General features: G+C 42.6%; 1 protein-coding gene across 1 annotated transcript; it reads right to left on the bottom strand.

Moving 5' to 3' along the window:
• On the bottom strand, positions 1-26,660 carry znf385a (zinc finger protein 385A). Its single transcript, XM_070838923.1, has 7 exons — positions 26,466-26,660; positions 20,392-20,502; positions 15,007-15,181; positions 8,145-8,504; positions 4,238-4,422; positions 3,768-3,860; positions 1-3,396 (listed from the first exon to the last, which is right to left on the bottom strand). The coding sequence occupies exons 1-7, from the start codon at positions 26,658-26,660 to the stop codon at positions 3,148-3,150; spliced, it is 1,368 nt and encodes a 455-aa protein (XP_070695024.1). The 3' UTR covers positions 1-3,147.
• Between the last annotated feature and the right edge of the window lie 288 nt (positions 26,661-26,948).

Genomic DNA, 26,948 nt, shown 5'->3' with positions numbered 1-26,948 from the left:
ATACCAATAGTATTTACCATAAAGTTTCTTTTTCATTTAAATTACATTTATAATGTTTTACTCACATACACATTTATTGTTTAATTTTCTTATTGCAATAAACAAGAGTAGCCAGAATGAGTCAGGTATTGCTACAATTCGCCATACAAACTCCTTGTCCCCTCTGACAATGAAATTCAAAAATAACTTTATTGGCAAGACAAAATTACAACATAGCCTCTCCATCTCTCTCTCTGCTCTGGGAGAGGCTGAGGGCAGAATAAGGCTAAGGCTAGTAGCCTAAACACAGCTAACATGAAATACCTGCCCAGAAAATAGGAATCTAACATTTATTTCCCATATGTGAATAATGAGGATGAGTCAGTGGGAATCATCACAGTATGAACATATCAAGGACAATATGAACATATCTGTGGTGCTGCTACTTGGCTGACCTACCAGTGACAGGATTGCAGTACTTTTATCAGGTAGGGTCATTGATCAAGTCGCTGATAGAATCCAGGATGACTGGTCAATTTTCCCAAACCAAACATGTGCAGGTTTTTGTCTCCGTTATTGTGTTAAGCCACTTTATAGCTCCAGGTTGCCTCTGTCTCTGATTGGTGGGAAGTGGGGAGAGAGCAGTTCCCAACACACACTAGAATACATATGGTACACACACCAAGAGGAAGGAGAGCACGGATCCTGGAATAGTATCTCACTCACAAAATGAACTCTGTAAAGTTTCGTTCAGCAACAAAAAGAGCACAACGGTGGAAGCTGACCCCAAGCCAGCTTCTTCTTTAAGTAATGGCATTGATAATGTTCCTCAGGATTTGCACTTAAACACATTTCTCACACACAGGAAAAAAATGCAACTCAGTAAGTCCAACTAAAAAATAAGCCTGTTGAACAAATCTAGCTTTAATCCCTTGATACCTGGCATTGTACCCTGTTCCCCAAGCAGAGATTACCATAGTAAAAAGGCCCTTTAATATGAAGGGTCGGTCCCTAAGTCCAGCTACACTTCTGTCGAGCTCTGTCCCTCTCTCAATCCCTTCGAGGGCATGTACTCCACATGGAAGAACAGAAAAGTCTGTCAGCTGGCGTGCTCCCAGTTTACACATGACTCCAGACAACATGTCACAACATGTCACAATGATAACAAGTCACTCTGATAAAAATTGCTCATTGCATTGCAATATTCAGACAAAGGTAAGACATTAGAGCTCATTGCTTCTCAATGAAAGGGCACAGTGTACATCTCGTTCAGAAAAGGGTGATAGTTTCAAGCTGTCAAGCAAGATAGGTCTGCTGCTGTTTAGCTAGCTGTTGTGGCTCCCCGCTGAGTCAGTTGGTTTGCCTGCCTGTCTGAGTCCACACTTAATATAATATACCATCCAAGAATTCCACTCCTTTCCTTTTTTCCCCTTCACGGATGTAGTTATTACCATTTCCTACCTACAAAAATATTTTTATTGTGTTTTCTATTTTGATCTTTTTTTACGTGTGACATAAATGCAAACCAACAGTCCAAACCAAACAAAACAAAGTGCTCACCAGTCTTTGTAAAAGAAAACAAATCATGGTGTGTTTCATGGCTTTCAGTTGTAAGACAGGAAGTATCAATAGATGCCTTGAGCTGGACATCTCCGGCTCCCGCTCTGGGCAGACTCGCTGGGCTTCTGGCTCGGCTGTCACTCCAGCTCAAGATCATTTTTCCAAGAACGTGTTTGGCTTTCATCTTCCTCTCTATAATTTGTTCCTTTGAGCATTATGGTTGATGATGTGTCCTCTGCTATAGAATAATTTGAACTTTTGGAGATGAGGGAGGTGATGAGGAGGAGGAGGAGGATAGGGCAAGAGTAGAAGAGTTCAACCCGGTGATGTAGAAGCCTGACCCTGCAGGACCATATTGCGAGGCTGCATGCAGAAACAGCACAAATACATCAATACACAGGGTTGCACCTAATTCATACCTCCCCACCTACGCAGTGAATCAGCCTGAGAATGAAGAGCAGGGAGGTGTGAGAATGTCTCTAACCTTCTTTTTGATGGCTTTATGTGAACAGATGTGTCACTAAATACGTATGAACTATGCTCTCTCCAGTACAGTATTTCTCATTACTGTAAGTGAAAGAGCAAAGTCTTTCCATCAAACACGATCTTAGCTAAACATAGTGATTATGTATCAAATACAGCAGTACAGTATGTACCAATATGTGACTTCTGCTGGTTCTCCCATCCTCTCTCCCCTTTAGTGAGGCCCTTCTCTGACCCTTATGGAGGTTGGCAGATATGCCTTGTGGCGTTTTTTGTTGGTACAGTCTATTTTCAAACACAGATTCGTTTGGGCCTGTGTGTGTCTGCATGCTGCCTGGGGTCAATCCATCCACTGACCCATACCAGCCCTCCTCTCACCTCATCCGCTCAGGAAATGACAGGGGAGTGCAATCCCCTACAGTCACTTTTCTGCTCTCTTAACCCCCCCAACCGTCAGACATGTTCAGATGCGGCTACCACCTGCCTGTCAGTAGAAGTCATGTTGTTTCTAGCAAGGACCTAATGTCACAAACTGAAGAGTTGCTGGCCTCCGGTGCAGAGGGGGACATGTACAGTACCGTGGAGGCCGCCACAGCTACATGTGGCGCACACAGCGAAGACCGATGGAAGCAGCTACCCTACTGACATAACATTATTGTTTTTGAGGTGCATAGGATGAGAGGAACACGTTGATGACAGGAGAAAACCAACCTGGCCCAGAATAATTATGTAACACTACATGTGGTTTAATGGTTCTAGAAAGGTCTGCATGTGTTTCTTCTGTAGGTATTGAGGCGGCCATGACAGGGCCACAGTGCAAAGGAGAGGGACCGGGGGAGGTGAGAGATGTACAAGGGAGTTCAATGCATAATGAAAACCTCTCCTCTGCTCATTCCATCACTCAGAAGTCTTTGAAATGGAGGGAGAGTTTCAGGTAAAGGGAAGAGAGACACACACTTCTACTCCTTTCCGCTGCTCCTTTCCCTTGTTTTTCTCTCAGTTCAATATTGAAATGGTTGGATTTTTTTTCCCCCTATCAATTGCTGTTTGTTGATCATGTTTATATCTTCACAGTGTGCTTTTGAAGTGGCTGTTCCTGACTGGCGGAAGTCAGAGGGTGATGTGTCAGTAGGGGGAGAAGAGGATTGGCCCATGGGCGGTGCGTATGGGCCCGGGTGCAGGTCTCAGGATGGCGTGGCTGAGAGGCGGGCCTTGCAATAGGTGATGATGCGGGTGGGGCGCAGGAGCTGCTGCACGGAGAGCCAATGGGTTCGAGGATGCCGCGGCGGCCATTGCTGCAGCAACAGCCAAGGGGTTGGGCAAGAGCCCTGCACCCAAAGCTTTGGTGAGATCCTTGGAGAAGGTCAAAGAAGACTACAAAAAGGAGGGTGCACAAAGAGACACAAGACAAGAGAGAGGAGAGAGGGGGGGAAATGATTAGTTCCAGAGGGTCAAGAAACAGATACAGCCCTTCCTCTCTTGACTCATTTGATCTGTCCAAATGCAGAGATTTCAGTCCAGTTGAGTTAATGTTTTCAGGAGGAGGATACAGCCGAAAACAGAATAACTGGCAGGCTTTTGTATGGATCAAAACAGCTTGCTCTAACCGTGAGGCCTTGAGACCATGAGGCCTCGCAGACCTCATGTTCCCTATTCTCACTGTCTATCCGATCTGTGGATCTCAGGTTTGCTGGCTGTGTCACAGGAGGAGTCAGAATTCAGCAGTGAAACTTGAAAGATCTTACCGTCAGATCAGCTCCCCTGTGCTTCTTGTGTCGGCTGAGGAGGGGGTTAGGCTTGCCCGCCATGCCGTCCCGGTGCCTTCGACTTGATATGTGCTGAAAGGAAAGAACACAGAGCACAAAGTTATTTCCACTTTCCCTTTGTAAAAATATTTTCCATATTAGAAAAAAAAGCCATCCATCTGAAAAAGCAGTGTTATGTACAGTTTTACAGATTGTATCTTGAGACCATTTTTGAGACTCTGGATTTCATGTGCTGTTATTAAAAAAGAATTTGTTCCATAATTAAATAATTATGCCAATTAGAAATGCCCTCACAAAATACTTGATAGCATGAAAAAGTCATCTGAAGACTTATTTCCAAAGAGCAAGTTATTCTGTGTGTAAACTATTTCACAGATATATATCAAATACTATGGATTCATGATATTTTTGGATAAAGACACATACTGTGGATAATGTCTTCCTCCTACCTGTTTCAGTTGCAGTTCAGAGTTGACCCGCACATTGCAGATCTCACAGTGGAAGGTTCTTTCCTGAGTGTTGGGGTCCACCGGCCCCCCTCCCTGCTCTCCACTGGGCTTGGGGCCTAAGCGAGGATATGCCTTGATGGGGCCCAGCCCGCTCCGTGCCTCCAGGATAGTTTTGTGTTTGGTACCTGCAGGTAGACAGATACACACACACACACAAACAAAATCACTGGTCAGTAATCCCATTAACCAAGACAAAATAATACATTTAGAAACTAATAGGATAAAATGAAAAAAAAAAAAATACAGAGGAGATGAATCACTATCTATAAAATATGAGGCACGCTGCTTCCATCTGTCTGAAGTAAAATGAGTCTGGACAGTGTTACTCTGCAACTCAAAACACTGATGGGGAAACAGTGACAGTGACAAATATGGAAGAAAGGAAAATGTACGACCGGCTTGATTCGCCAATAAATTACCACATATGCACAGCATACAGAGCGTGTCACTGTATAAGGCTGTAGTGCTATGTTTTTACCACTAGAGGGTTGCAGTCAGACAGTTGTACAGCAGATGATCTGGAAGATGAACTTAAAGCCCTCTATAATGTTCACATTTCAATAACTGGTTGGTAATATTTGATTCAGCGGAGTGGGTGAGATAGGGTCATATGGTGTGCACTGTAGTAAATGCTATCACCACATGTTATATCATAAATGACAGTGCTGGACCTCTGAACGTTCTTAGGATGAATTTGTTGCCAGACACCTGACTTTTTTAATGTTTAAGTATATGAAGAAATAGCACAATTTTACCGAGGTACATTATGAAGAGCTGTAGTTCAGTTTTTCTATAAGGTTGACGCAAAGATATTTAAAATTTGATTCTGAATGAGGTCCAGCTGCTCAACATTTGATACAGTCACATTTGTAGCTAAACATTATTACTGCTGAGCAACCACGCAAAACAATTAAATGAAAAACTCATTAGAAGTGTTTCTTGGCATTACCAAGTAATAGATAGTAACATGTGAACTCAGGCCAAAAAAATATAGCAAACATTCAGAAAATTAAACAAAGATTTTTTGTCAAATGCCACATTTTATGTCATACATTTATGTGAAATATTTCTTTATGCATTGTTTTTTTTAGTTTGATCAAATTTTACTCTGAGTGGTTTCAAATGGTCTGTTAAAGGGCACACCACCAATGTGCCAGAATGCTTTCTCATTAAATAATCACACATTTTGTTCTTGACTGAAAAAAATGAGTCATGCCCCTCCATCAGTCCCTTACCCTCCAGCCCCCATTTACGGCTATACCTCCCTACTCTCAAAGTAAAGCATCCTACTGTCTTTGGCTCTGACTTTGAATTTGAGTCACTCTCTAAAATCCCTTTGAACAGAGTTAAGGTTACAGAAGAGAGAGAAATCGTTGGGGTGGGGTGGCTGGTGGGGAACATGGAGGCTGTGGGCTCCATTGGGGAGGAAGGGGCTGGAATGACGGATTTCGCTCGTGGCCAGAAATGTGCTCTTGGGGTGTCTGCTTTTGCCTTTGTTCTATTTTGGTCTGACAATGGATGGCCCAGTGGATTTTTTGTCTTTGTAAGGTTGACTCACAGTGCAAACCAACACGCAAGCAGACGACGCACACTTAAAAACACAAAAATAGGCTGTGGGTTGACAGGAAACTGTTGCACAAATGCTGAAATAACATTACATACTTGTTTTTAATGCTGTTCATTCTGTGCCACGCATGCTGCTCGCGTCTGCACGACATATGCTTTGATTTTTGAACCTTTCATACATGCAAAGTTTTGATTTTGAGAATGAGTGAGGGTGATTGCTTCCAGATCATTTCCCTCATAGAGTTTCAACTGTCTCAACTCTGAGTCATCCAGGATATGAACTTTGGGGCCAACTAGCTGACAGCAGGCTGTGACCTATGTATGATCTCTCTTTATTCTTACATGTGAATGTGCATTGCAAACATGCTAGTATGCAGATCTTTTATAATATACTTGTTAGACTGATAAACAAATAGTCAACGCATGACGAATCATGGATTCTAAAAGCCTTCCAGAAGATAATATAACCATCATGGTGGCAGTAATTGTACTTTTATCGACTAATACTTTATCCAACATAAAGAGGCACTATTGGCTGCTTTCATGTCTGGCTGAGCTGGCAGCACCAAACATTACTCAAGGCAAATGGGATACAGTTACACCGAGCCAGTCCCTCATTGTCTGTTGTGTCTCCTGCCTTTTCTTCAAATGTAGGAGAATGTTAAACTCCCTAAAATAAAGAGAGGAGGTCTGCAGATACAAAATGTCATCAGAGGGAAACAAGGTCAAAAGGAAAGCTAAGTTGGTAGGGCATATAGGATTAAAGCAGGCAGCAGACACCTGGGGGGTATTTGATATTTCAAGCCCTGAGAAAGTGTCATCATGTGTGAAAGCTGTTTGAATGTTAAAGCTGGTATTGTGGTGAGCTCATCCACATAACAGCCTATTTTTCTTTTACTCCCCTGCTTAAATCACTCATGCAGTGGTTACCCACCTTAACCATCCTCCTGTGCAACTTTTTCAAGTGGAAGGCTATGGGGAACAGCTTTTATGCTGCGTGCTGCAAATGACAAATCATGAATGTTTGAGCAGGGGAGAGATTTCTTTTAAATAACTATGCCATGTGTGGGTGGAGAAAATGGAGTGTGTTGGCAGAGTGCTATATGAGAGAGTGGGCACGCACAAGCGAGGCACCTTGACGGAGCTCCTGAAACCAGAAGATCAGTGCTTGGTTTCATGGGTCGAGCTTGTCAGTGTCAAACAGATCAGTTATCTGCTGATCAGTGTTCTTCTCGATACCCTCCACTGGGTCACAGTCAAGTCATTAACTGAGATGGTAGCACCAACAGTTAGTATTACAGTCAGGTTAATAGACTGTGTGTTTGCATATCTTTGTGCAAATTTGAGGAGCCGAAAAGTTAGAGAAATAATGCTTATTTCATTTGCTTTTATTTCATATTGTGAGCTGATTCAACACATGATACAACCTCCACAAACTTCACTAAAAAACTGTTTCATTCTCCTAGGTAGCTGGTGTTGTAATTACCGTAACAACTCATTAAAATATCAATGATTTTTCTATCAAAAATGTTCGGAAAATTGTCTTAAAAGTAGTGGTTGTGCTACTTCCTGGTGTACTTGATGACCAGCAATAATTAGTCTAGTCTTAGAAAGAGTGTAAAATGTAAAAATAATACTGACATAAAGCATGTAAACATGTATACTAGATATATATAAAATATTGTCTCTTAAATATCTTTTAAGAGCACTAACACTTGTGTTGTTACATCACTAGTTAATAATACTCAGTCTTCAGCTACAATAAAATTATATTCTTTACAAAAATAAGTCTTTAAAGTAACCCACCAAAGTTATGATGGATTTCTTGTCTTAAATCAACATTTTTTTTCCCACTGAGCCCACTCATTGCTTTTACATTATCAAAAAGTGTATTACATTAGCAACCCTTTTTTTCACTTTTACAGTACTTAAAAAGTCGCCATTAGTGAGACTTCCCGGTAAAAAACTCCATTTGAGAAAGTCACAACAACTTATTCAGAGGTCGCTACAGTACATGGATCTGTCATGGCAAAACTCCTCTGAAATTCCTTTGTTTCCAGAAACGACAACAACAGTGTGGTTTGAGTAAACAGAGAAGAATTCAACCATAGCTGAAAAGATGAAGGAGAGAGTTCCCTTTCCAGAAACTTAATCAACAGACGATACAAGAAAAATGATGTCATGTGGGATTAACCCACACGGTTTGATTTACAGCTAATTGCTGGAAAGTGCAGTGACACTACAGCAATGTCAACATATAAGAGCTCACAGGTTAACCCACCTTTGTTGTGAGCCTCAAGCTGTGACAAGGAATTGACAGCCACCTTGCACAGAGAGCAGTACAGCAGCTTCTTTGCCTTGTCCTCCTCTGTCTCTGGATTGGATGGGCTGCTAGAGGCCAGGGTGCCGGCGGCTCCTGAACCTGGGGGTCCACATCCGGGCTGCTCTGAGCTGGCGCTGCTATTGCCACAGCCTGGGGGGGAGGAGGAAGGGGGGATGAGGGGGGGAGTGGGGATGGGCAAGAGGGGGCACACTGAGGGCACGGGGGAGTCCATGGGTGGGGTAGGCGGGGTGGTAAGAGGGGGAAGGGGCCCCGGGGCCAGCAGGGGCCCATTTAACTGTGACAGAGGTCGTGTTTCATCTACAAAAAGAAGGAGAGAAACAAACAAAGAAATAACGTAAATGTCAAATGCAGTGTAGAGGAAAATCAAACAACTGATTTTGTAAAAAGTACGTAATGTCAACAATAAAATGTTTTACTATTGACCATTAAACTCTGCAGTGAAGCAAAGTTCCCCTGAAAAAAACTCTCTGCTAAGTCAAACCACATAACCACTCCCAGTTGACTGTGGACGGCACAGTCTGCTGTGTAGATCAGACAAACCAACTTAAAGCACTTGTAGGCGGAAGTGCTTTTTATTTCCTACTGTACAGCCCATAATTAGTTCAAACGAGTTCTTTTTAATTGAAGTTACATATCAAGTGGATCATAGGAGGTAAACGCATGTCTCGTGTGTAAACGGATGTGTTTGCGTTTAAAGTGTTTTTGGCTTTTTGAAGTTTTTCAAGGCAATCTTTTTACTGATGTGGTCTCATCTTATAGAAGTGTTCCCGAAAGCAGAAATAGGAAACAGATACCTCAGCCTGTGCGTATTTTGACTCTTTCCTACACACCTGTTGCTTTTGGCTGCGGTTAAAGCAAAATGACACTTGCTTTGTCACAGGGCAAAACTTCAGGTCCAAAGAAATATTAAGTGAGCTCTCCACACACTCTCTTCTCACTTTTGTCTTTGCTCACTCTCTGTAGTTTTGATTCCTCATTGCTGCATGCGTTTGATTGCATGATGGCTACTTTTTTCTTTTTTCATCACAGAACATGTTTATACATACATTTCCAGACACATGTTTCTGATCAGCCACTCCCATGCGCAATGCCTTCGGTATTCACTAAGCAGTGGGTGTTGGCTGAAAAAAGACCCCCTAAATTTGGGTGTGGTATTCAGAAATCCCCCCATCAGCACGGACCAGCAGGCCCTTCTCCAAACTCCACAGGATGTAGCGCCGAGGGCAGGCAATGGAAAAGCCCCGCTGGATTATAGTATTATAGGGATAACATGGAGTATTTCTGGGAAGAAAACAAATATCGACCATAACTGCTTAATGTCCTTTTAAAGAGCCCGACATGCTTTGTCATTTTTTCACATGACAGAGTCTCTATCTGTCATATATATGTATACATACATATGCATATATGATTATTTACCACTCTAGAGTTGCTCTGACTACTGCATTGCATCATCTCTGAAGAAGATGCCATTGTGAGTGCTTTCCATTCCACTGCTGTCCAAGATGAAAATTCTCTCTTTTTTCCATATTGGAAGTTTCCAGCTGCAAAGCTGCTGGCTGCACAGAGAGTTTGTCAAACAGATGTTTCACTAAAAAGAAAAAAAACAAAAGATTTCTTACTCTAACTCAATATGGCATTGAGGAGTCCATAAACCAGACCTGGATCAAAGTGCTGTGTGAGGGTGAGTGCTCTTTGGAGATGTTTGTGACTCATAATGTGCTTACTTTGCCACATTGCTGACTGAGCTGGTAAAGTTGATTGCAGAGCTTGTACCTACAAAAGCAGGAAGGCTGAATGATAGAGAAGCTATCGTAGTCCTCTCCGATATTGTTGTTGAATTTTGCCCACACACAGGCTGACACGTACACATTTGCATGACTTCATTACAAAGCCGAGAAACCACAGTGTCCATAACATGTGGTTTTAGTTAAAATCAAGTGGGGAGAAGTAGAGGTGGTAGGCCAAATAGTAATGAGGGATTTCATGATCCATGATGGCTTGGAGGTCTGCCACACTAAACCATCACATCCAGTCACTGTTTCACCTCATACCTCAGTGAGCATCTCCTACACTCATCCCCTTAGAACAAGTTCAACTTGAGGCTAAACCCTTGGGGCTTCTGTAGCCACAGTACTGTAATTCACTGTCTGTCTTAGCTACACAAAAATGTTCCTTTTTTCACATTTGCTGACTGATTCCTTCTAGATTTGCTATTGTATTCTCCCAGAGTGGCAGATTGTTTATATACCATAGATAAAATAAGTTGCTATATTTTTCTTGCCCTGTCAGTTACTTGAGTCTCCAGAAACTAGGGACACACTCTAAGTCTAATTAAACATTGATAAGGCAGTTGACTGACCTTCCTCCTGCTAGCTGGCCTCATAGTCAAACAGACGAAGGCAGTATTCACTGGGAGAGGTCATATGAGGGAGATAACTCAGTCCAGATGCTTTACACTAGAGCCTGGTGCGTGAGAATTGCCTTAATCCACTTCAGGAAATTAAAGCTATAGTATGCAATCCATGGGGAGAAGGTTTTGTTGATAAAGCCATGGGATTTAATTCAGACCAATTCAAATTCAGACCAAAATAACTTACGTTGCTTGCTGCAAGAGTCAAAGATCATCCTGATTCATTCAAGTGTGAAATTATCTGTGGTCTGCGATAGCCTCTTGGAAGTGTAAAAAAAAAAATCTTATTGTGGAATTAGTGTGGAAAGCTTAATATTAAGGACTGCCCATGTAGGAACGTGTTCTTTATACATGAAGGAACATATAGTCAGGAACCACATAATTTTTCCTGTCCATACTTGTACATCTTATGTCCATAGTGTAAATATTTATTTATCATTACAACATATATTTATTTGCTACTGCTTATTTTTTACTGTTGTTTTCTTTACTCTTTTTTTTCTATTGTTGCTGCTGTAACATGTGAATTTCCCCATATGGGGGATCAATAAAGAAAAAGTCTAAGTCTAATAATGAGTAAACTTTTTGTTATATAAAATGCAAAGATGAGAGCAGAACAACAGAGTCATTGCTGTAATCAAGCCTGTGTGTAGGAGGAAAATTATGCATTGATGGATATGATTTGTTTATTTTAAATGCGGATTGAAAGCAGTGCATACTTCTATGTGTGTGTGTGTGGGTGTCTTGGTGTGTGCAAGAGATCAGGAGTAAAAGTTACTTAGGCAGGGTGACTCTGTCTACTAAAAGTACCCCCCCACCCCCCAGTGCCCATTCTTAATGATTAACGAGCTACGAAACCCAATGCTGGCCTTACCAGAGCTGAGCCTCATTCATAATGCAGTCGGGTGCCTTTTTCTGCGGCTGGCCTGCATCCGAACTCTGAGTCACACAAATTCGCTGACAAGTGAATTACGTCTATTAGATACTTATGTTGACTATTGCAGGTTGATTCCATCAAATAACCCACTTCAGAGCAACAAAAAACAAATGAATTTCCTGGAATTTAAACTCCAACAACAAATATAGACAAAGCATGAAAAGCGTATCGGCTTTATGTAACTCGATATTACAGTCACCTCGTAGCCATGCAACTCTAGCCCTCTCATGAAAGTCATCTGTTTAATTGACCTTGGGCGTGTGCGCGCCCTGCGAGTGTTTGTGTGGACTAAAGAGTGCCATAATATCAGGGTGGTTTTAACAGGCCCCTTCATTAGAGTGGGAGTGTCAGACAGCAGAGGGACAAAGAGGAGGGGAAGGAGGGAGGGAAGAGCAGAGTCTCTCTCCAAGTAAACAGCTGCCTCTCCATCATCCCCAGGCACAGCCAAACCCTCAGCTAACCAGGCCAAATCCTCTAAAGCCAAGGGCCTCCTCTTTGGGGCCAAGTCACAAACCTTTTGAGGGCTGTAGAACTTGTGATCTGCTCTGATAGCCGTAAGGTTGAGGAACCAACAGCATTTAAACAGAGCGCCATAACTGACCTTTCACTTTTTAGGCCTTCAGCGAGGTCTTGTCCTCTTTACAGCCATCACCGTTGACTGCATTTGATATGTTAATGAGAAATGATGCAATATAAAAGAGAAGGTCATCATACCAATGCTAGACTGTACTTCCAGTGAATCACATCTGAATGTCTCAGAAGACTGTGATGTTGCATAAAATCACAGATTGACAAACTGATCATTTGCAGGCAAAATCACGCAACATCAACAACAAATACTGCGCTGTGTTGCACTTTGAGAAATCTCCATCCGTGTACCCGCATGGGCCATTGTTGTTGTTTGTGTGTATATACTGTATTCGTGCACACATTATGTGTATAGCCTATGTATATTTGTCAGTTTCAAAATAACTGCCCTGCAGTGACCCATGTTAGTTTCCACAGGCCAAACCACAGTGTCCGTCCTCCAGACACAGTTTTCCCAACTGAGGCCACGCACAGCTGCCTGCTCCCAGAGATCTGTCCCCCTACCATGGAGCAAAGGGACAGAATCTGAGAACGTGCATACACGCACACACACACACACACACACACACACGCACACACACACACACACACACACACACACACACACACACACACACACACACACACAAGAAAGCAAGCATGCAGGCAGGCCAGGGAGAGAAAAGGTTTCAGGGTCACGAGACAGAGTCTTGGATGGAAAAAGGCATTCTTTCACATGTTGCTACTTTCAGATCTTGATCATGGCAGGCTTGTTTTGGCTCTTCGTGATCTTGGAGCTCACTCCGGGAAGTCTCACTAATGGCGACTGGCCTGGAGGTGATCTCAGATCCCCCATGATGGAAGGAGAGTGAAAAGGACTGGCCCTAATACTATTCTGGGATCAGCTAAAAGAAAATATTAAGAGTTATTTTTATGGATAGAAAAAGAATCGAAGACAGTGAAATGCTAAGGCCTTTGCTCTGGTATATTGCTGCATTTGGCCTTTATTGGGCCAGAGTTTCATCTTTTCATTCATCGTGTAATAAGGTGGAAATGTCTGGTGAACAGACAGCTACAGAAACTTTTGTAAATGTCAACAAAACATGGCTGGTCTATTCATTGCCTCGTGTGTGATCCAAGGACAGAGTGGTGACACTGAGGGAATGGAAAATTCTGGGTGGAGAAAGGAGAAGGGCAGAGGCACACAGTACCCAGCCTCTGAGTTATAGCTTGAAATAGGAAGATGAGCAAGACAGGGAGAGAGAAAATAAGACTGAGACAACAAAGACAGAGCTAAAGAAATACTGCTAAAGAAAGAGCTTGCACCGCCTCAACCATGCCCTGCATCCTTACAGACTAATAAATTAATCTACCAACATTGAATTACTTTTCATTATCAGATCAGCTGCTGTCTCGGTCCTCTCAGATGCTGGCTTAGATTCTGGTCTATGAGACTATTCCACAATGGCGTCATCTTTATTTTTCTCAATCAGTCTTAGCACTCATTACCAACACCCAGAGCTTGGGCAATGTGGTCTATTTTGACACTGTGGAAAATTGTGTTGCATTGCTCAATAACTCACCCAGTAGAGTGCAAACACAAACACAAACATTTGCACAGTGGGAACAGTGGGGTTCCTTGAAAAGATGCCAAGAAACTGCCATGTTGCTGTGCCATGTGCATGCCAACTCACGTGCTCACAGTCTAGATGGATGGACAACAAACCAGTTTCACATTGCTTCACTCAGCAAAGCATTGCTGTGGTTAGACAGGACTAATACAGAGGATCGTATGTGGTACAGTAATGACGCTTGTACTTTGATCAACCTGTCACTCAGAGAGCAGGACAGCTGACATCTTGTTTTCATGTTGGTTAGTCAACTCCTCTATGTGCTATTCTGTTAGCTGGACAAAATCAATCCTGAATTAAAATAAAAAAGGCCTGTGATGTGTATCTCATATAACTCTGAACATTTATTCATTTGTTTGAGCTACATACTTTATCTTCATAATTTGTGCTTTACCCAAGTAGGCAGTATTTCCAGCAGTGAATCTAAGAAGATACAACTGGTTGTAATCAGGCTCTAGCAGATGCAATGAATACATACTGAATAGTATTCATTCCGTTAAGTTTGGTCTAGGATTTAGGCTTCTCAAACTTATTGGAAAATGGGATCAGACTCCTTCTGTTTTTAGTTCCTCCTATCAACCTGTTTCTCTTCTTGCATCTAATCATTGGCTGTTTTCAACTAGCATTTGCCAGAGCTTACGAACTGCAGCTGCATTCAGACTGACTTTGATACACTGCTTTGAAGTTAAGTCTGAATTTAATTCCTCTCTGTAATTTAAAGTGTCCAGGGCCACAGAAAAGAAAGTTCAGAACCTTCATCTGTGTCTTACATCAGAAGTAACTTCCTCATTCTGAATTTGTCTTCTGAACTAAAAACACATTATAAATATAATTAATAATTAATTTTAAAATGAAACAGATTATTAAACTATCCTGGCATTTTGGCAGCTAAATGTTTTGTTCAGCTAATAAGCTTTCATGGCAAAAAAATCTCTGAATGTGAGTGATTATGTAAGACTCTATTGTCAGTGCAAATAGTTTGAGGTTTGAGGGACTGTGTTGTTAGCCATATGCTGTGCTGCAACCACATCAGACCACACAGAGAGACGAAATGTTCAGAAGAAGAGCGATACACTGCTATGTTGCTGTGATTACATGCCTTTGTTATTCTTGCATATTTTCCATTTCATTTTCCGGCAATGTGATAAACCTCTGAACATCCTGCACACACTGAATTGATTATTTCTACAACAAAATTCAAACAAGCACTTTTTCTTTTTGTACCCCTATTAGTATTTCCAGCTCTCTCACCCGCTTTGCTGGGTTCACTGTCTGGGGCAGTACCAGCGGCTCCGGGTGGAGACGGGGCGGAGGTGGGGGGCACATTGGGAGGCTTGTCCCCCTCCTGAGGACGACTCTTAGAGGTCTCGATGCCTTTGACTCTTCTGGCATGGCGGTTTCCTTTGTAATGGGCTTCTGCCTGGCTCTATGGGAGAACACAGAAAAAAAAACAGGTTTATGTTTATATTTCCGAGAAGTGAACTCCATTGCCAACAGGTGAATAAAACATTGCAAGCTGGATTGGACTTACTGTGACACACACATGCATGCATGCCATTATGATGTTATTCAATATACTCTGAGAACTGGAGCCACAGACAGCAGGCAGGTTTACAGAGGATAGACAGATGGATTACAAGCATGGGAACAAAAAGATGCAATGATGCAGTGATGGATACATTCAAGACCTAGACTTGTTTGTCCCCCTTATCTTGTGGTCATCTTAATGTCAAGTTTTCAAAAATACTTTATCATGCATCTTTTTTTGGACCATCTGTCAGTTGTGTCATTGAACATAAATGCTCAGCTCAAAGGTTCGACATACATCCCCTACAGACTAAACCTCTACATACACCCTGACAGTACTTGGCTCCAGCTTTCATTAATGCAGCCACGCTGGCAGACATGCCAAACGGGGTTGAACACAGGGTCAGTGGGATGCCACATTATCTGCCTGGAGGGCCCATAAGTCCAGCAATGATACTCCCCTCTACCCCTATAACACACACACATTATTACAGTACACATTACCAACAACAACAACATTAATACTATGATCGCCTTCAGCTGCTCACTGAACAGGGTCGGGCTCTTGCACAATCCCAGACTTAGTGGCTTGCTTGTGGAGTGATTAACATCTAAATATACATATACAACAGAAACCATGTCTGTAATATGTCATAAAAAGATGAAAAGGTGATGCATATTCTAAATCTTGTGGATTTCAGGGACTGAAGTTCATCCTGCATTTCAGCAAAGAAAAAAAATGGTGCACAGATCTATTACAGAAGCTGGTGTGGCTAATCTCCTGAATGAAGGCTAGCTACTAGCTAATGTGTTTGTTCAGACAGTAAACAACCGAGGTGAGTCATTCATCAGGAGACTACTGGGACATCAGGGAAGTCTATCTCTAGTCCGTGTATGTTTCTATGTCTGCACAGAGGAATGTGAGCTGGGGACAACATGGTGGATGAGATGCAGGGTTACTATACTGAGCTGTCGCCAGCGGTTTAGCTTCACAGTATGGTGACTGTGAAGCACACACATAAATACAGACGCACACATAAGACGCGCAGGGGGTATTCATGTAACCCTATTTGCCATCTGTTCGCCCGTTCTTTATCTCCCCTCTATCATGATTTAAGTGTCGCTCAATTACAAACACAAATAAGCTCCTTGCTGACACAGACATTATGCCAGTGCTGCACTTGAGTCAGATAGCTCTCTGCTATTTCCACAAGTATGTCGACTGAGCAGATGTCGCATGCCATGTGCTGCGCTGGCCAAGTAATGTTTGTATCAAGGGGCCAATGATGAAGATGATTATTAAGTGGCGAGATTACAGTTAGTTGCCAGGGAGAGACATGGTCTTGAAGAGCAACTGACAGCTGCCATAGGTGTTGAAAGGCTAGGAGAAGTTGACTGACACATTGGACATCACACTGACCACAGGCTCAGGAGTGGGGATAGACTGGCCTGGCAAAGGAGGCAGAGTTGATGATTAATGTTTATGAGCCCGGTCGTGTATGTTTGCTGTGTGTGTCTGATGGCATCCAGGACGTGAGCTGGCACTGTAAACCATGGGCACTTGCTGTAGTGATTTAGAAGGTCACATGTTTCTTGTAAATCATGATGACAAACTGGGCTCTAGATATAGCAGACCCAGTGTAACTGCACCCCATCAAAGGGGTCTTAAGGAGCTGCTTTAGTAAAGCCTGCAGATCAAGGTGGAGAGAGCTGTGGGTGCAAAGGCAGGTGGGTCTGGTTTGGGGTGGGGGGGGGGGACTGATCTCTCAGATGAAGGAAGGAATGAGGGGAGATATAAAGGTATATTGTAGTGCATGGCAAAGCGGCCAGAGAGGCTCTCTTAACCACTCCCACCAAGCCAAGGGGATCAACTGCCAAGCAGATGAGCTGAGATGGAAAAGAAGGGAAAGAGAAGAACGAGTGCCTAGCCAGAGAACTACAAGACAAGGAGGGTGATATAAAGAGCAGGACTGAGAATGTGTGTGATAAAAAAGAAAAGAAAAAAAATCTCAGAGAGAGGAAAAGATGCTGCATATCAGCCTGTGATGCCTGTGTTTCATTATGTAAACAGTTCAGACTGAACAAGTGCTTTCCTGCATGACTTTCGTTCTGAGGGGAAAGCTGTGATGTTACAGCATCGCCACAGCTGCAACTCAAGATGAGACAAAGAGGGGGAAATTAACAGATAGACTGGGACAATGACTAACCGGGAAACAGCGAGTGGGCAAAAGAGGAGGAGAGCGGTGAAGTAGAGAGGAAGAAGAAGAGAACAAGGGATGCAAATCAGCCTTGTCTTGCTGCAGCAGCTGTGACGTTGGTCAATGCAGTGCGACCAAGCCTGTGATGTCACTAATGCAGCACGCCACCAAGGTTATTCTGCATAAACCACCGTTTAACACCTCACACCACCCCACGACGCAAGGACAGTGGGGCACAAACCCTCCCCCCATCCTTTCCTCCTCTCTTCTCCTTCTCCTCCAAGTATCCTCTCTTCCTCTTTCCCAGGATGCACTGGGGCTGTCAGAGCCAGACACTAATCCATGCCCTTGACGAATGCATCTTATAATAAGTAGTGGCAGGCAATTTTAGGCATTTCCACACTGTAAATAATGCAGTATGAGAGAGGGAGACGGTAGCTGAGAAACAGAGACAGGCAGAGAAAGAGAGAGGCACAGAGAGAAAGATCAAATGGGACGAATGAATGATGGTAAAATGATGCGTGAAATGAGGGAAGCACGGGGTGGGAGCGGGAAGGCAGAGCTGGATCCTTTGAAGACAAATACATTGATCATGACATTACATGGTAAGCCCCCATCGCTTTCTTTGACCTAAGCAACCCAATCAACTCACAGATGAAAGATTAAGAGGGAGAAATGTCAACATCAAGGGCAAAGTAATCTTTTTTTTTCCAAGACAGAGCCCTGAACTGGAAAAATGAGGCGGGTATGGTAACATAGGATTCTTCGAAGTGTTTCCCACTGTATTATTTTTAGCCATGAAATATTCATCCTTACTTGACATTATGATGAAGAGAACAGTGTAGGGAGGGAGTCATTCTATGGTGATATGGGGGACAGTTTTTCTCCAGTTGAGCTTAGTAGGACAGCACGAACTACACACAGCCTGCTGCAAGTTTGACATTGCTGATATACTGCAGCGTGTGCTTTTTTCTCGTGTACACTGCAAGTGCAAGTAACTATGACAGCAGACTGTGTATGAGTGTGTGTGTGTGTGTGTGTATGTGTTTTATCTGTCAGGAGCCAGGACATAAGCCAGGGCTGCTGTAGGTGGCACCTAATGTTACCTCTGAAGACGCGAGTTTCAGTAGAGACACCAAATGATCATGAAACCTGAACCTTTACTTCACATGTATTGTTTTTGCTTTATCTCATATAGGTTTAGGAAAGCAGACTTGTTAATGTAATTTCCAGTTCCTGGATTTATTGCATGTTAACTGGATATTTTGTATAATCTACAATTTGTGACAGTTATATTAGTCTGTTTATGTTATTTGTGTTTATCGTTGTAAAAAAACATTCTTATGCTGTCCTCTTGGACAGGTCTCTCTAAAAAGAGATTTTAAACTTAGCAAGATTTTTAGATGGTTAAATGGAGGAAACTGAAACTGAAACTGAAGCCCAATGATTTGTAGTGGTGATGTCACTGTGAGGAAGAGACGGGGACAAATTATGTCCAGGTATCACTCACAGGTTCATGTCAGAAAATAACAATTATTGTTTAAGAGTTTAAATATAGCCTGCTGCTATATACAATATTTATTATCCCTCTCTGCGCATGCTTTCCAGTCAGAAATTCTCTGCCTTTTTTGACAACACACAGTGCTGTGCTTGTTTGGGTTATATTTCAAGCTGGATATGACGACAGAAACACAGTAGATGCTTCTCTTGTAACTTTGCTCCATGTCTTGTCTCTTCCTTTTCTGTCATCGTTAAAACAATATATTAACCAATAAGTCAAATATTTAAATGTTTCACATTCTTCACAGATTCACTGTATATCCTAACTTTATCCAACAGGACATTTCTTTACTAAAGAAGCCTCTATCTGATCACTAGCTGTTGAGCTGAAAGTATTTCATCATATAAACATCACTGTATAACTGTTTCCTGTGCCTATGATGATACACAGCAGAGAACTCGGCAAAGAGTAGGCTCCAGATTACAGCCCTGCAGCTCCCTGACCGCATGGAAACCAAGATTGTAGACCTGAAGAGTATATATAGCACCGGTCCATTCCTTAATGTTGTGTATTGTGTATGGATGTACGCCCTGGCCCTGGATCCTGCACCACTGAATAGGGAGAATGACAGCCAAATTATACACTGCGCACATGCTATCTGGCGCTGACACTGTCATGTGTCTGTCATATTCATCTAGAATAGAGTGGAACAGACTGAAAACAGGTTGGCACCACTACACACAAAATACTTCCATATGATTTTTGTTTTTGTTCATTAGTCGTCAGTCATGTATGGAAGTTGCCCATGGGTATAATGTACCATTAAACTGTCATTATAAGTCCAGATATAAACTACACCATATGGACAAACAGATGAAACTGCTGTTAAAATTAATTACTGATAGAATTACGCAAAAGCATGACAAAAAAACAACTTGCTGCAGTTAATTTGGCAGCAAGTTGCTTCATAACATGCTAATGTGGAATTAACTTTACATGTGTTCAAGATCTTAATCAAGCTTTGTCAGTGGTCATGAGCAAGGAGAAAAATCTCTTTGAAAATGCAGGGAAAAACTCCTGTTTCTCTCTCTCTGCTTCTGCAGCAGCTCTTGAGACTTTGTGCTGCAGTCATTATTGCTTCTACTAACTCTACACTGTAACTGAAACAAATTAAATTCCAAAGGGGTCGCAACTGCCAGAACATAGCCCAAACAAATGTACCACATCCTCTGTGTCAATGTGTGCTCTCAGGAGAACAAACAGGATAGAAAACCCTCCAACACATTTCTAAAGTAAATGTGTACGAGGTGAAAAGTGTACGCGTATAAACGGCAAGATACAGCACATTTAATGGGAAATGGAGACATCATGAGAGATGGAGGGAGAATGATACTGTGTACGTTCCTGTACCTCTGAGTTGAAGCGGATCTGGCAGACGTTACAGGAGATGACTGGCCGCTTGGTCTTGACCAGTGGGACTCCAAAGGTGTGGTTGATCACGGCTTTCTGCACCGGATCCATCTGATAGAGACAATGACAGGGAAATGGAGAGAGACAGAGAGAGAGAGAGAGAGAGAGAAAACAGTAGAAATCTGTGAGCTATAATTCATCCTCAGTTACAACTACTACTACAGTTCTGCGCTCCAGATGTCCCGGAGCTACAAGTCGACATGCCATGCCTGTCCATCGCAATGATGCAACAAATGAATGTGCTATGCCCTCCACCTTGGATGGTAGAGACCACTTTGGAGTAAAGAGGCCCACTCCCCAGGAGACTAACCCTAAAACTCTAAATGACTGCATGCAGGGGTGAATAAAGTCTGCAGACAAAAGTTTTTACAGCGTCTGTCCACTGTTTACTGTATGTCTGTGTTTATGTTCAGCAAACAGTGGCCAACTGTGTTGACAGTGTGTTGCTACAACTTGAGACACCTGTTGCATCCTACCTAAATTCAGGCTTCTGATCAGGTTGTAGCTTCATTCTGTCCCTCTGCTAATTGTTTCAGCTGGGACGTCCATCATCTACTTGGTGTTAAGCACCTCGTATAAATTTAACTGACTCACTTTAGCAGCTATCCAACATGTTGGTGGCTAAGCTGCCCACTTAAACTCTGTCCCAGACATAAAAGACCCTGCCTGTACTGATCTCAAAAAGGCTCCATTCCAATTATTTATCTTTGCTTGAAGCTGAATTTATCTAGCGATCATTGTTAATTGACCTTAGCATTAGTCTGGAGTCCGTGGCTGGTGTGTATTTCCACCACAGACAAATTGTCGGTCACTATGTCTACAGCTAAAGCAGTCAAAATTTATAAGATGATGTGGCGCTGTATGGGTATGCAAAAGGAATGAAGAGAAACAAAAGTGCTGGCATGAAGAATAAAATGGATATGACGCTGTGTGCTTTGAATTTGTGAGGCAGTGAAGGAATATTCCAGAGAATCCTCCAAGTCTGATGCAAGACTGTTGGTTTGGAGAGCCCAACAGAGTCTGAATTACCCAATTTGGCTCATCACTACATTTAATTTGGCTAATCACCAAGCATTCCTTTAAGCTATCTTGCACCCAGAACCATAGTCTCCTCTAATACACAGATGGCTCAGAACTCTAGCCTGAGGAGTGAGGGAAAAGACAGGCTAAATGAATATTCTCATAACTCACACACACGCACACAATTTAAAGTTCTGCAGTACTTGTTACTTGGCAACTCCAAGGAAACATGGTAAACAGAGAAAGAAAGAAGTGGGGAGGAGGCCTGAGACATTTTGCTGGGTGACAGGACAGCACAGAAACACACCATCTGGAGGAGCAAATGAGTGAGGGAGTGGGAGAGGAAGATGAATTGGGACGGAAGAGAAATGGGGAGGAGAGGCAGCAGGGGGGGAGCCCAGAAAAAGAGAGAGAGAGAGAGAGAGAGAGAGAGAGAGAGAGAGAGAGAGAGGCCCAGGCCGGACATCCTCACATCACACATTCTTATCTTATTTGGCTCTCTTTCCCATACTCTACGTTCCATGACTCCCTCTATTTCTCTCCCCAGAAGCAGTTTAATGTTGCTGTTGCTGTTGCTGTATTGACCGGTTATGTTGGTGGATGATAACTGTCTGAGAAGCAGCATGAATAGGTCCGCAGTGAATATGCATTAGCTAGCTAAAGACAACAAAACAATGAAGCTAGTTTCTAGTTTCTAATTAAATCTTTCAAACTCCTGCCCAATGTTACCCAGACATCCACATTACAAGCAAAGTGAAAAGTTGCGTGTTGAATACTGTATGTGGGTGTCCGTGCTCTAACCCATCATCAGCCCTCTGGGGAAAGTTTAACAAGAGCTGAACAGGCTTGGTGGAGTGACAGTACACATGAATCATGGCTTCTCCCCTGACAGTAAGTTCAGTATTCTGGGTTTGGGTCAACTATGATCCATCCAGTTGATTCAGCTGTTAAAAACACTGTCCAGCTGCCAACAAGCCTTTTTGGACGGCAGCTCACATGGCCTCTTACCCAAAAACTCTCCAAAAACATGTCCTCATGAAATAGGAGAAGAGCGTTTTGATGTAACTGAAGAGGGATTTTTTCAAAACTCATCCTGAGTGTCTCGCAGTGAATTTTGAGAAAATTAGCAATTATATTTCATTCTGCATTAATAAATTATGATTAAATCCCCTTAATCTCTAAAATATAATCAGTAACTAACATGATCTTGATACAATTAAACTGAGAGACTTTTGGAAACTTTCATGTCACTTCCAGTACGGAGTTGTTTCAATGTGGTGAAAGCTCTGGCAAATGTATGCAAGCCACACAGACCACTGACTTAAGCATCACTCAGCGGTCATGTCAGCAGCTCCAAAATGGCCTTAAGACCATAACGCTCTAATGCCTTTTGTCAACACAGAGCTCCTTCTGTGGAGAAACAGTCCAACCAAGCATCTCCTGGCACTGCACAGTGGCATGCTTCTAAACTCACCTACATTCTCTTTTGTGGTCTTCATTTTACTTTCTTTTTCTTTCAATCTCACTTTCCCCTTCTTTGTTTCTTTTCTCCTTCTCCTATTCTAGTGTGTTTGATCAATTCCCTGCAACAAAATGTTTGGAAGTGTTGAATTCCAGCAAACAGGAATGCACTGCTGTGTGACTCTCGGTGGGACCACTCTGGCAGTCACAGTTAAGTCTGCACTCTGCCAGATAACAACAGCCTTTGAAGCTCCATGTTCTACAGTACTTTTGAGTGGAGCCCAGATTAAGACACGGTTGGGTGGAAAACAAACAAACAATGAAAATCTCCAAGCGTTTAGGTACTCACCTTCTTCTCCTCTGTGTCTGTAGAAGCTTGGAGCTGCATTGGTCCTCCTGTGTGTGTGCTGCTGGCTGAGGTGTGTGTTTGGGTCTCAGCTTGTGCCAGACTGAGAGTGTGTGGTGCACCTTCTTCACTCATTCAGCCTCCTAGTTGGTTGTCAATGTTGAATATATACTAACTCACTAAAAAATAGGGCTTGTGTCTAGTGATGCATTGCCAGCAAAGATTTCTTTGTTTTTCGTCTTTTGGCACACTCTCTGCTTCTCTTTGAAATTATGTAAGAGAAGAAGTAAGTGTCTGCTGTAAGGATTTTCTCAAAACTCTGTCTTACTGTCTCTTTTTTTCACTGACACATCACCTTACAAGTGTCTGTCCCTTTTTGTTTCAGCCTCCTTCTTCTCTCCCCTCAGCTGCTTTCTGTCTCTCTGCCTCACACTTCCCGTGTAGTGCATTTCTTTCACTCTGCGTTCTAGTTTTCTCCTCCCCTTCTTGCTCTCTCTCCCCCTTCTTCATGCACACTCGATCTGTCCAGATGCAGCCAGGATTGTGTGTCCCACTCTCCTCCTGCTCAACTCCTCCCCTCTTCCCAAAGTTAACACCATCTATCAAATGTCATCATCACCCACTGGAGGTTTGCCTGACCCGGCAACCCCCAACCAAACCACACATGAATACACACACCTACATAATACTCATCCTCTTTGTTTTTTTGCTATAGTGACAAATGTGTTTGCCTTTCATCCAGACATTGGTACACATAAGATCAGATAAAGCCCCAGGAGGAACTGGACAACACCTACTATAAATGGTTACTGTTTTGATTGATAAGCCTCAGTCTGAGGCCCATTACAACAACAGGTATAAGGAAACATCAGTCAATTAGTCTGGGGAAGATTAGTGCTGGAATAAAGGAGGATCCATGATGTTTGAGAGTGAGTTATTTAGGAGGAGATAAAAAAAAAAAAAGAGATGAGAGGAGGATGAACGGCAGGTGAGATTCAACAAGTCTGCATATGGCTTCGCATGATTAGACGCCGTCATCGAAAATTCCTGACTTTGCAGCTTGAGCAAGTCCACATCAGTGCAGGCAGCTCACCTCAGAAGTGTGTGAGTGTGCGTCTATATCAGGACCAGCTGCTGCAGATAAATAATTCAGCCTCGTCACTGTCTAGAGGCACATTGAGTGAGACAGGCAGGTACAGGACAAATCACATTAGAGGACCATTAAAGCTGTATATGGCTTTAGGAGAAGCCATTCCTCTACTATGGGGCTAATAACCCTCAATGTGAGTCTCATTAAGACTGTACAAACTCAGCACAGACCACTTATAAAGAGAGAATGATAGAATAACTAGCTGCCAGCTTAGTGCAGGGACATTTCTCAGTGTTATTGCTGCTATAATGCTGTGTCTTCATTGAAACATTGTGCATATCCATATTTATCACAGTGTGTTGGTACAGACAGACACCAGGAGACATCTAAGACACTAGAAATAGTGCCTTTAATGTGAAATGATCCTAGTTCGCCCCCCATTCACGCAGTGAAAGAAATGAGACCCAAGCAGAGTCATTCTTCAACAAACCATAACATATCGTCACTGATGTAAACAGAGCTACAAACACACTCTATTACTTTAGGTCTTCCTGTATAAATGTATTCAACTGCACAACGCTAAATTAAACATAAAAACATCTCTGGAAAAGCTGAGGGCGATGACATCCTCTGTAAGAATACATCAAGACAAAGCCCTCATTAGCAGCAACAAAAGTTGTGTCTTTTATTTCTACATTTTTACAGCATACTTTGGGCATTACATAGTCCTCCCCTAGACCTTCCAGTCAAATGTCAACTATACTATCAGGATGCGTGTGTCAGTCAGTTGTTTCTCCACTTAATGCAAAGCAGTTAAGGCATTTAAGTACTGTTTATGTGTATGTACCACTGTGCACTGGAGCTCTAAGGTCAGAATGTCCTCCAAGCCTCTCCTATGGCCCCATCTCCTGGCCACAAGGCTGTAAAACACTGCTCAGAGCTGGCTCGCAGTCATCAGCAGCAACAGCTTTTAACATTCACAACATCCCTCTGGACCTTCAGACATAGTTAACGTTCTGAAGAGGAAGATGTGGAGCAGAGGGATGTTACAGAATGAAGGAGAGAGAGTGTTCCACAGCTAGCGAGACAGAATGAAGAAAGAGCGAGCAAGACTGATTCCGGGGCTGTGCTGGCAGACGCAAGAGTGGAAACTGAGTGTCTGCATCATTTCAGTATCTCCATGTCTGCTTAATCCATGTCTGCTGGGTGCACTGCAGTATTAACATCAGTGAGAATTCTTCCACTTATGTCATGGCCCAATTGGGGAATATCAAATGACTGCATTGTTAAGATGTGTTTAACAGTGTCTAGACTCATGTTACTATCCCTGTAGTACCATACGTCACCGAAACACGTGCAAGATATTTCATATTAATGACAAGAGTTTGCTATGTTGCCCCTATGCAAATTGCAGCCTAATATACCAGGCTGGCACATGCAGAGAATAATCCTGTTGCAGACATGGTCCAAGAATAGCATTGCCCCACATACAGTACATACAAAGTTCACTGATTTTACATATTGCTGACGAGAAATGTGTTGACAGTCCCTAATGGAGTCTGGAGGTGCAGGCGGCGCATTATGCTGACTTGGTGAAATACTAAATATCTCTACGGCCTAATCTAAATGATAAGATGTTAGTCGGGGCCTAGGGAAACAGGAAGATCCTTCTCTGGTAAAATAGATACCAACAAACTGTGGTGGTTTAAGTACACAGCTATCCCGATGTCCTCAAAACTGCTCTTTAATCTTGTGCTTTGAATAATGGAATAGGACGGAGTGCCTATATTGAAATAATACATTCTTAGGCATACACTGCTTCCATTAAAGTGAGGCCTGTCTAACACCACAAGTGTTCTTAATGTAGGTATAGCAACACCTCACACTTTAGGACACACTAAAGCTAGTTGAAGCATTAGAAAAAATGCAACATAGAACATGCACATTGCATGTGAAAGCATTATAGAGATTGGAAGGCATTGTAAAACATTTCCCATATGCTGTGGAGAAACAGGTCCCTCTTTTGTCACCAGGTGAGTTATATGACCGATGCATGTGAGTGGTTGTTTATGTCTGTGCTTCTCCATTAACTCTCACCGTGTTGAAGTTGTGGAAGAGGCTCAAGCTGTGCGGAGGATGGGGGGTCTCCATGGGAAACTGCAGGAAGGGCTTCAAGTCCAGGTGGGGCTGGATCACCGTGGGAGTCCGCAAGAATGTTGGCACTGCTGCCCCGGCCCGGTTTATGCCTCCTATACACAGAAAAAGAAAGAGATTCTTGTGAATCACATGCATAAAATTACATTTTGGAACCGCTTCCATGTTTGTTTTCCCAATTAAGATAATTACTGGCAATAAATGTCTTTGGTGACATACTTAAACAAAGAATAAAATAAAAAATTGACAGACAGAGAGAAAAAAAATTAATTGTGTAGCTTATTACAGATTGCACACTGTTGTTTCCTGGAATGTGAAACTGAATTCCAAAAAGCACAATGAGCCATAATTGCACTGCAAAGCAATTACTTCTCTGTGGACAGAGCAAAGCTATGTGGCACCCCAGTGGAAAATGTAATCTCTAAA

The sequence above is a fragment of the Pempheris klunzingeri genome, chromosome 11, assembly GCF_042242105.1.
Source record: "Pempheris klunzingeri isolate RE-2024b chromosome 11, fPemKlu1.hap1, whole genome shotgun sequence".
NCBI lineage: Eukaryota > Metazoa > Chordata > Actinopteri > Acropomatiformes > Pempheridae > Pempheris > Pempheris klunzingeri.
The sequence above is the reverse complement of the archived record's forward strand: the minus strand, read 5'-3'. Positions and strand labels throughout refer to the sequence as shown.